General features: G+C 37.4%; 1 protein-coding gene across 1 annotated transcript; it reads left to right on the plus strand.

The window, feature by feature from the left end:
* The first annotated feature begins 2533 nt into the window (after positions 1 to 2533).
* LOC140864719 (uncharacterized) lies at positions 2534 to 5496 on the plus strand. The gene is made up of 5 exons (XM_073269047.1): positions 2534 to 2795; positions 2930 to 3268; positions 3415 to 4326; positions 4518 to 4751; positions 5192 to 5496. The coding sequence occupies exons 1-5, from the start codon at positions 2778 to 2780 to the stop codon at positions 5366 to 5368; spliced, it is 1680 nt and encodes a 559-aa protein (XP_073125148.1). The 5' UTR covers positions 2534 to 2777; the 3' UTR covers positions 5369 to 5496.
* Positions 5497 to 11104: the final 5608 nt, after the last annotated feature.

The raw sequence follows: 11104 nt of genomic DNA on the forward strand, positions 1-11104 counted from the left end.
TTGATTTCTTTTGTTATTGGATTGAGGGTATGATTTTAATATAGTCGTGTTTGCCTTCCATACATTAAGAATTCATATCAGATCTTCTTGTTTTCTTGAAAACCTTGAAAACTTTGGCTATGGTGTGAAGTTTTCTACTGAAGCGTGAGAATGGAGGTGAGGGATATGATGGAGGCGGCTACTCACTAGAAACGTAGGGTTGGAGGGATTTTTTTTTTGGGGGATTATTTTGGGTAGATTAGGTTAATAATAGATATAATTTAGTTAGGTAGATAATATAACATAAACATAAGATTTTAAAATATTCAAAATACCCACTAATCTGATATAAAAGTATAAATCCCGAAATACTAATTTAGGGTATTTTTAAAAATTAATAAAAGTCAATAAAGTGGCTAATTTTGGCTAAAAATTAACCCTTAAATAAACATATAATAAAATACTAAAATTTTTTTGACAAAAATATCTTAAAATAATATTTTAAGGCTCATAAAAACTGATAAAATATTTTTGGCTAAGAATTTTGGTATCTCGTTCGTCCACGATCCCGTCTACGCGATCAAAACCAATAATTCCTTAAAAATCTAAAAATTCTAAAATAGCGGGTTAAATGCTAAAATAAATTAAATCATGCATATAATTCACATAATAACACATAAATGTCATTTAACCCAAATATAAATTTTAAATAATTATTTTCCTTAATTATGCATGCAAATTTACGTATTAAAATTTTCGGGTGTTACAATTATACACTCATCTTTTCCTATTATATTCTTTCTTGTCTTTTATTCTCTCATCTTTCTACACTAAATTTATAACACATTTTTTTATTAATTTTTTTTTGATAGTACAAGATTACAAGTAATCAATTACAACAATGTAATGAAACTACCCGCACAACCGACAAGAGTTGAACATTGACCCGAGAATTTCTTATCTCGGGCAAAAAAATTACTTAAATTTACCTAAATAAATTAAGAAACTACTCACAATCAGCGAAAATCGAATCTTAAACCAATTGATCTGAGGGTCTCACCCTTAGCCATTGGGCTAAAGGCTCACTGGCTTTTATTCAAATTAGTTACATATGAGTAATTAACATTAATTGTCAAAATTTATAATATTATTGTTATTATCTTTTGTTGAGTTAATTAATTTTGGAATAGGTTTCTTGTAACACAGTCTCACAGAAAAATCAATCATGGTCCTATTTAAAAATAAAAATAATATTTTTGACTTAAAATATAATAATTTCTAATTGACTAAAATATGAAATTTTTCACACAATTTATTCGTGAAATCGTTGAGCTTTTATGTAAATTTTGTTTTTAATTCTAATTACTCCAAAACGTGCAAAACACGTGTATGATTTTATATATATATATATATATATATATATATATATATATTTTGAGAAAAAACGATAATTATATTTGTGAGTAGGGCTGATCATTCGGTCGGTTCGATCGAATTTTGCATAACAGAACCGAACCGAATATTTTTTGCATAACCGAACCGACCGATATGTTTCTTATAACCGATCAAAACTGAACCGAAACAAAATCGGTTAATTCGGTCACCGACCGAACTAACCGAATTTTTTTGAAAAAGTTTTAAAAAAAAAGAAAAAACCAGAAACCGATTAACTCATTAAAGTTCAGAAACAAAACTGTACAATTGTTATAGTAAAACTCATTCTTATACTGAAAATCAATAATTGTTTACAAGAAAAAACAAAAAGTTCATGGAATTTCACATTACCCGAGTCCCCACGTCCGCTTTTCTCCGCAACACCATTGTAAAATTCTTACAAACAGAGAGAAATTAATGGAAGGGGTACAGTGTCGGGTACAATGACTCTTTTAAAGGAATTTTATTCGGAGCTCACCACAAAGAAATCGATTTTTGAGAGATGGACGATAAAGCAACGACCGAAGATCTACCGATGACCAACGATGAGCGCAGACAGCAGAGAGGTGAATGGGAGTGGAGAAACGGGAGATGAACGATGAACTGCGCAATTTAGGGATTGATGATTGTGGGCTGGATTGATGATTGTGGGCTGAAGTGTTGAATTTTGCAAGCCCATGTGCAAGGACCAATTTAATTAAAATCTATATAAAATATAAAAATAAATAAATTCATTTAAAATAATCGGTTAAATCGGTTAACCGATTTTTTAAAACCAAAAAACGAAACCGAACCGATTTAACCGATTTGATCGAATTTTTTGAAAATAAAAACCGAATTTTTGAATTTCCGAATTAGATCGATTCGATCGGTTAATTCAGTTTAACCGAATGAATGCTCACCCCTATTCGTGAGTAAAGAAAATGATAAGAGATGGAAAAGAATGATGTTATAAGTTATAACTCCCAGAAACATTAATTCAGTAAATGTAACTTTAAAGTTACTGAAATCCAGTCTCCAAATTGGACCAAAATTTATCACGTGACATTAAATGGGGTTAAAAAATAGTCACGTGGACCTACCCACACCAGATTACAGCTCCGCACCAGACACAGCAAATACCCCACTTGCTAACAAATCTCCCACTTTCGATGGTGCCAATGGCGGCGCGTGAACAACTCGTACTTTCCAACTGCGCCTGGTCGAGCAAAATGTACTTAATGGTCTGATCCCCTGAGGTAATATAAAAAACAAGAAAACAGTAGACGAGGAGCCACGGCCCACAGCTGCATCACCAAACACAAAATTTAACGTTCGTCTGAGCAAGAGCCCTCATCCACACGCGCCGCTTCTTCCTCCGTCGAATGGGTGCCACAGAACCCGTAAGTGAACCAACCACCGCATATCTTTCACAACCCTTTTGGATGAAGTTTAGACTATGTATTTCTTGAGATATTATCTGTTTTATTTTTTTTCCTTCCCTTCATTTAATTGTTCTTGCGATTGCATTTTGTAGGTGCTGGTGCACGGACAAAGAGAAGAAGAATCAGGAGTAGGAAAAGAAGAAGAGAAGGAGAATAGAAGGGAAGAAATAAAGGATTTGGAAAGAGGTGAAATGAATATTCACACTCATCAAGAATCAACGGTGGAAACCCATCCTCCGAGTGGATTTCACATGTCGAGAATGCAAAGGTTGAGCAATACAAATCCTTTAAGACTGGTCATGGATAATGCGACAAGGGTCGCTGCGTCTTCTCCACATCAACACCAGCCTCGCCCCTCGCCGTCGCCTCTGCAGCAGCCTCGCCCCTCGCCTTCGTCTCTGCAGCAGTCTCCCTCCACACCAACGCCACAAGTAAAAGCTAAAAAAAAAAAAAATTAAGAATAAATAAATCTAAAGTTTTATTTTCTCAGTTAAAAACATTCATTTTTTTAAAAATTATTTTCTTGGATTTTGATTGGATGTATTTTCTGGGTTTTGTATTCTGTTTTTTCTACCAGCAATCGGTGGCATCACTGAATTCAAGATCATACACAAACAAGATTTCTCTGCTTTTGTTCCTTGCTCACATTGTTCTTGCCATCGGGCTAATGGGGTTTTTGATATATAAGGGAGTGCAAGGCTTGTTAGGAGAAGGGAGAACACAAAAGGAGGAGAAGAGGGTAGTGAAGCATTTTTTGCCTCAAGTTGAGGCTGCATCTTTTCTTAGCATAACATTAGCTTTTATATGGCAAAAGGCAGTGAGATTATGGCCTAGATTCATGGTTCATTTCATTATCTGGAGTTCTTTTGCCCTTTCTTTATCAGCCGGGATCCTTCTAATCTGCTTCCAAATGCCGGCCACTGATGGGATTGGAGTCGTGTTCATTGCTTTTGCCATCGGTAATGGACTCTATGCTTGTTGGGTCACGCAACGAACTAGTTTTTGCTCCAGGCTTTTCATCAAAGCCCTCGAGCCCGCATCGAAATTCCATGATATTAACCATCCTATTTATTGGATGCTTGGTGCTGGATTCTTGTGGATGTCTGTTTGGATCTTCGCTGTGGTCGGGGCTTTAAATTTCTATGTTCCACCTGCTTTGGTTATAATCGTATTGTTACTGAGTCTTGCATGGGTAGCTGAGGTCATGAGGAATGTGGCTAATATGACAGTCAGTAGAGTGATTGCTCTGTATTACCTCAGAGGAATGCAGTCAAATACTCAGTTCTGCTTCCAACGAGCATTGTCGAAAAATTTGGGGAGCGCTAGCCTTGGGTCGCTATTTGTTCCTGCCATTGAGGCGCTTAGGATCGTAGCACGAGGGCTGAATTTGCTCGAAGGCGAAGATGAATTCATGTTTTCTTGTGCACATTGTTGTCTGAGAGTCATGCAATCTATTTTTAGCCGCGGCAACGGCTGGGCCTATGTTCAGGTAATAGTCTGCTACTATCCCAAATCCATTATCCGAGAAATTTTGGAATGGTTAGTAAGCTTGGTAACCATTTCTCCATTGATAATGGGCTAGTTTTCTGATTCCACCCCTACTTTTAGGCTGATGACCTATCAGAGTAGTCCCTTTCTTATTATTTTTAAACGAAATACCCTGATCAATGATTTGTTTAGATTGCTGCATACGGAAAAGGTTTTGTCAAGGCATCACAAGACACATGGGAACTCTTTAAGAAGAGAGAAATGGAGGAGGTTGTTGATTCTGATATAACTAGTGCCATTTGCTTCCTCACCGGAATTTGCAGTGGCTCGATTTGTACAATTGTCGTCGTTGCCTGGACGTCCGCCACCCACCGAGGCTACATGGCCACCCTCGCGGTGCTCGCTGCGTTCATCGGTTACCTAATGGTTTGTTCTATTCCTAAATGATTGGTTTCTTTCTTAAATTTAATATGTTGGATGCATGGCATTCTCTTAAAGCAAATTTGTCAATGGTTCTGAGCATACTCATCATTTACTTAAATGCATTAAATAGAAAATTGAAGCTAAGAAAGGGAGATAAGTTAAGTTGGGCCACGAGCTTGGGGACTAACTAGAGCTTTCTGACTAGTCAACCCCGAACTCAAATTTAGGCATTCAGATGCCTCTTTATCCTCGAGAAGCAACCGATGAGCTTGTGAAGTGATTCATCAGCTCTAGCTGGCTCGCTCGCACACACACACACACCAAACTTGAGTATTATTATCTTAAGCTTGTATGATCGAACTCGAACTTGTGAAATCCTTCAAGCACAAGTGGAGAAGCTCGAATTCTCAGACTAATTATCGGTTTGTTTGAAATTGTGACAGACTAGGATAGCAATGGCATTACCCCATGCCTGTGTGTGTTGTTACTACGTCTGCTATGCTGAGAATCCAGACAACAGGCTTTTTGATAAAACCATACAAGATCGTATCGACTTGATAAAATCTGGTCGAGACGTGGCCGTACCGACGCCACGGGTTCCTCGTAGATTCACTAGATAATAATCGACTGAAACTCTTAATATTTCTTCTCATTCTATCTATGTGTATATATTAATTTGTTCTAATCGAGCTTCGTTTGATACATATGCAAAATGTTGTATGTGTAGAATCAATGGAGATTTATCATTTGTGTCCTTGTTCACGTTTGAAGTATTGGATTTGATTGGGATCCAAAGAAAAATATTTCAATCAATTATTGAAGATGATCTTTCCCACATAAGTGGTGGAACTTACATGATTTGATAGTGAAAAGGTATGATCAAATGCGAGGCAAATAGGAAATTTATGTTCCAATAAACCTTTTTCTTAAAAAAAATATTCGTTCTATTAAATTTATATTAAAGCATAAAGACACTTTTAGAATCCTTAATTTTATTTAGTTTAGTTCATATATAACGATATTATTGAGTTTATAACATTAATTATTTAGATTACATAATGTAATAAGGTGTAATATATTAATAGATTCATAATTTACATTTGATGAACTAAAAAAAATGTTCTAGTATAAATATTCCTATAACGTTCATTTGAGAGTAAAGTCGAATTGACGAGTTAGAGATAATTAAAGTAGAAACTACGAAAGAACCTACTTGAAAAAGAAAGAAAAAAAATGTTAGATTGAAAATCTCCGATTGTATATTTTGAAAAAAAAAATTAAAATTGGAAGGCACAAGAATTAAGTGGTCATTAGATTCTTATCAAGAGGAGCGTGTGTAAAAAGGATAGGACCAATGATGGGCATAAAAAGGATGCCTTTTTGTCCTCTCCTTTTATTGGGTTCTGGTATTTGGTATATGCTTGTCTTTATCGATATCTTTTTAATTTTGTGTTATATATCTTAGGTTGTTATTTTTGGATAGTTATGATATTATTAATAAAATTGAAAATGAGAGTTTCTCAAACTCTAGCTTCTTTTTTTATCTTGGTTTATATCATTTGGTAATCAGAGCCAGCGATTCCACCAAATTTTTTTTCATCATGCCTCCACGAAGTCGTGTTGTCAATGCTCATGCTATTCTCACAACCCTAATTGACGAGATAACCCTCCTACGACATAAGATTGTTGAAAATTTTGAATGAAAATGTAACGTTCCAATTTCTCAATCGAAACGTTACTCAAACATACTTACTTAAAAATTTGGTAAAAATAAAAACTCTGGGGAAATGTCATCTTATTTATTAAAATAGCGTATAAAATATGCACAAAATAAAATAGCATCTAAAAATATTTGCCAAAACATGGCCATCAACTTAAAAAAAAAATAAAACTTGTTTGCCTCTCATCAAATAAAAAGGTTTAAAACATCTTCTATTCTAAAGCATTCACACTCATGCATTGCCCGTTGGACCGATCCCTGCCTCTTCTTCATGTCCGCCCACATAATCATCAATAAAAGCATCCACATCATCATTACCTGCACCATTCAAATATAGTGAGTCGAAAGACTCAGCAAGAGCATGCAGAAAAGGATTTTCTAACTTTAAAAGGAAAACATTAACTTAGACTCCCATGCAATAAACATAACTTTAATATAGCCATATCATAAAAATATTTGGGGAGATGAAGTATGAGTAGTGTGGTAACCGTCATAACGAGCCATTCATAGTTTCCTGTTGATTAACAAGCATATGGCATTAAGCCCGTAAACTTTCATTCTTTGGATAGCCGCTTCGGAGCTCAACTCGAAGTGCATACCCCGTATAACCATCCCGTGAGCCATGTTTGGATAGCCGCTCCAGAGCTCATCCCGAAGTGCATACCCCATATAATCACCACAAGACACATAAGTCATCAAAATATTTTCCATGCATCATATCATTCATCTTATCATGTCATTTCATAAATCTAGTACATGCTCATAAAGTTTTTCGTGATGCTACATGCTTAAAATCCGTCAAAACATTTCATGAGAAATTAACTTTTATGAGAAAATCACATAATCATGCAATACATAACTTGACTGATCCACGCGAGGCATTCCATCCGTTTCGGACCTTGAAAACTTTAAAATTATTCTTGAACATTCTTAAAAATAATTAAAAACATTAAAGTATCAAAATCATGATTTTTAGGACTCAAAAACTTATAAAATGGGGCGGGAAAATCGAGCCTGAGGCGCGGCCGCGCTGTCTCAACAGCACGGCCGCGCTAGCCCTGCGCGGGCGCGCTGCCCGCTCGACTTCTTGCGACAAAGCGGCGCAGGCATGCTACTTAGTAGCGCAGGCACGCCGTCTGTGCGCAGAGATTTTGCAGCTCAGGCGCGGGCGCGCTGCTCGGCAGCGCGGGCGCGCCGTCGCGGCGTCTGATTCCAAAAACTGATCTTTTCTGCACTTTTTTCAAAACCCACAGTGCTTTGGGACGTTTTTCCATCAAAATACCATTCAACAACATCAAAACTTCAAAATAACTTTTTCCAAAACAACAACCATTTCAAAGATTTTGAATCAAAAACCCTCATTCAACTTTTACCCCAACAATCTGATTTCTTGCCTTCAAATCATTCAAAACTCAATAAAATTGAACCGAAAACATCAGGAATGCTTCTCGTATCACAATCAAGCAACATACTCATAAATTTTCAAGAAAACATTCATAGATCATCAATCAAACACCTAGGGTTTTATCTTAAAAATAACTATATTCTTGAATGGGTTTAAAAAAAACAGTAAAAACTTGCCTGGATCGTCTGATTAGGATTAACCTGGACTGCGGAACGATCTAGCCTTGAGAAGCCTGAAGAACACTAGCTTGGAGATCGCAGTGTTTGAGAGAGATTTTGAGAAAGAAGAGTAAGCGTTCAAATGAGAGTTCAGAAAACTTCTGAACGCTTTTCTTCCGTGACTAATGTGCTCCAACACGGCCCATTAGTTATACTTAAAATTCTTTAAAATTTTTACTCTCTCAATAAAATACTTCTGCATCTACTAACTTTTCTTAAAATATTTTTCTTAACTCGTTTCAAGGCTAGGCTCGTCCCTACGACCCAAAATTAAACCCAACCTAAAACTTTTAAAAAAATAATATAATACATAATTCACATAACAATTAATATTATAAATAACATGCATTAAATCATATAATTAAATCAATTAATCGTGATTAAGCTAGTGGAATTTTTGAACCTTACAACTCTACCCTCCTTAAAAGAATTTCGTCCTCGAAATTTGACTTACCAAACAGTTCAGGATAGCGTGCTCGCATATCTTGTTCTGTTTTCCAAGTAGCTTCTTCAACCAACTGGTTGCTCCATAAGACTTTCACCATTTGAATCTCTCTGTTTCTCAACCTACGAACTTGTCTTTCCAAGATTTGAACAGGCATCTCCTTGTAGGACAAGTCTGGCGTCCATTTCACTGGCTCATGGCGGATAACATGAGAAGGATTTGCCACATACTTCCTTAGCATAGAGATATGGAAGACATTGTGGACACCCTCTAAGTTGGGTGGTAGTGCTACTCGGTAACCTCGAGCCCCAACTTTTTCTAGGATCTCAAAAGGTCCTATATATCTTGGACTCAATTTACCCTTTTTTCCAAATCTCATAACACCTTTCCATGGTGACACCTTTAAAAATACATGGTCACCTACTTCAAACTCCAAATCTCTATGTCGCTGGTCGGCGTAACTTTTCTGTCGACTTTGAGCTGTCAACATTCTGTCTCTGATCTTAGCTATTACATCCACCGTTTGAGTCACTATATCTGGTCCCAAAATAGCTCTCTCTCCAACTTCATCCCAGTGCAAGGGAGTTCTACACCTTCTCCCATACAATGCCTCATAAGGAGCCATACCAATAGTTGCTTGATAACTATTGTTGTAAGTAAACTCCACTAAAGGTAATTTCGATTCCCAATTCCCTCCAAAGTCGATCATACAAGCTCTCAACATATCTTCGAGTATTTGGATCACTCGTTCTGACTGACCATCTGTCTGAGGGTGGAAAGCTATACTGAAAGCTAGCTTTGTTCTCAATCCTCTATGTAAACTTCCCCAAAAGTTCGAAGTGAACTTAGGATCCCTGTCAGATACTATCCTCGCTGGAACTCCATGCAATCTAACAATTTCTCGAATGTACAGCTCTGCATACTGATTCATCGAGAAGTTATTCCTGACTGGAATAAAATGAGCTGACTTAGTTAACCTGTCAACTATCACCCAAATCGAGTTCATCCTTCGCGGTGAGACTGGCAATCCTACTACGAAATCCATAGTGACATCTTCCCACTTCCATGTGGGTATTGGCAAGGGTTTTAGGAGTCCCGCTAGCCTTTGATGCTCAATATTTACCTGTTGACAAGTCAAACATTCACTCACAAATTCTACGATATCCTTCTTCATACCCGGCCACCAATATAAGGATTGCAAATTCTTATACATTTTCGTACTTCCTGGATGAATGGAATATGGAACAGTATGGGCTTCAGTCATCACTTCCACTCTCAATGAGTCTACTGCTGGCACCCACATTCTACCTCGGTGATGAACAATTCCATCTTTGACAGTGTACAATGTACCACCCTTGGCTTCATCTCTGTTCCTCCACAACTTCAACTGTTCATCAGAAGCTTGGCCTACTCTGATTCTCTCAAGCAAACTAGGTACTACTGTTAAGGCTTCTAGAGTGCATACCTCCATTGGTTCAAATACCTCCAAACTCATACGTTCAAATTCAGCAATCAACTCCTGCTGCACTGTCAATTGGTTCAATGTTGCAGACTTGCGACTCAAGGCATATGCTACAACATTAGCCTTACCAGGATGGTAGCTAATGTCACAGTCGTAGTCCTTTACTAATTCCAGCCATCGCCTCTGCCTCATATTCAACTACTTCTGAGTGAAGAAATATTTTAGGCTTTTGTGATCAGTGAAAATCTGACACTTTTTGCCGTACAAGTAGTGTCTCCATAGCTTCAAAGAAAAAACAATTGCCGCCAACTCAAGATCATGAGTCGGCTAATTCCTCTCATGGACCTTCAGCTGTCGAGATGCATATGCTATTACTTTATCATCCTACATCAGCACAGCTCCTAATCCACTCTTAGAAGCATCGGTATAAACCACAAAGCGACCCGTGCCTTCGGGAATTGCTAGCACTGGCGCAGAAATCAGTCTTTCCTTCAATTCTGTAAAGCTCTTCTCACATTGTTCTGACCACACAAACTTCACACCTTTTCGAGTTAAGGAAGTCAGTGGTAGGGCTATCTTGGAGAAGTCTTGAATAAATCTCCTGTAGTAGCCTGCTAAGCCCAAGAAACTTCGTATTTCTGTAGCATTCTTTGGGACAGCCCAATTACGAACCGCTTCCACCTTCGACGGATCCACCTCAATCCCCTTAGCTGAAACTATATGACCCAAAAATGAAATCTGCTCCAGCCAGAATTCACACTTACTGTACTTAGCATACAGTTGCTTTTCTTTCAAAATTTGCAACACCGTAGCCAAGTACTAACGATGCTCCTCCCTACTGCGAGAATATATCAATATGTCATCTATGAAGACTATGACAAACTGATCCAAGAAAGGTTGAAACACCATGTTCATCAAATCCATGAACACAGCTGGTGCATTGGTCAACCCAAACGACATTACCAAGAACTCATAGTGGCCATAGCGAGTCCTGAATGCTGTCTTCTGCACATCTGCATCCTTTACCTTCAGCTGATGGTAACCTGATCGCAGATCAATTTTTGAGAACACCTCTGCCCCTTGGAATTGGTCGAACAAGTCGTCTA

Source organism: Henckelia pumila, chromosome 4 (genome assembly GCF_033568475.1).
Source record: "Henckelia pumila isolate YLH828 chromosome 4, ASM3356847v2, whole genome shotgun sequence".
Classification (NCBI taxonomy): Eukaryota; Viridiplantae; Streptophyta; class Magnoliopsida; order Lamiales; family Gesneriaceae; genus Henckelia; species Henckelia pumila.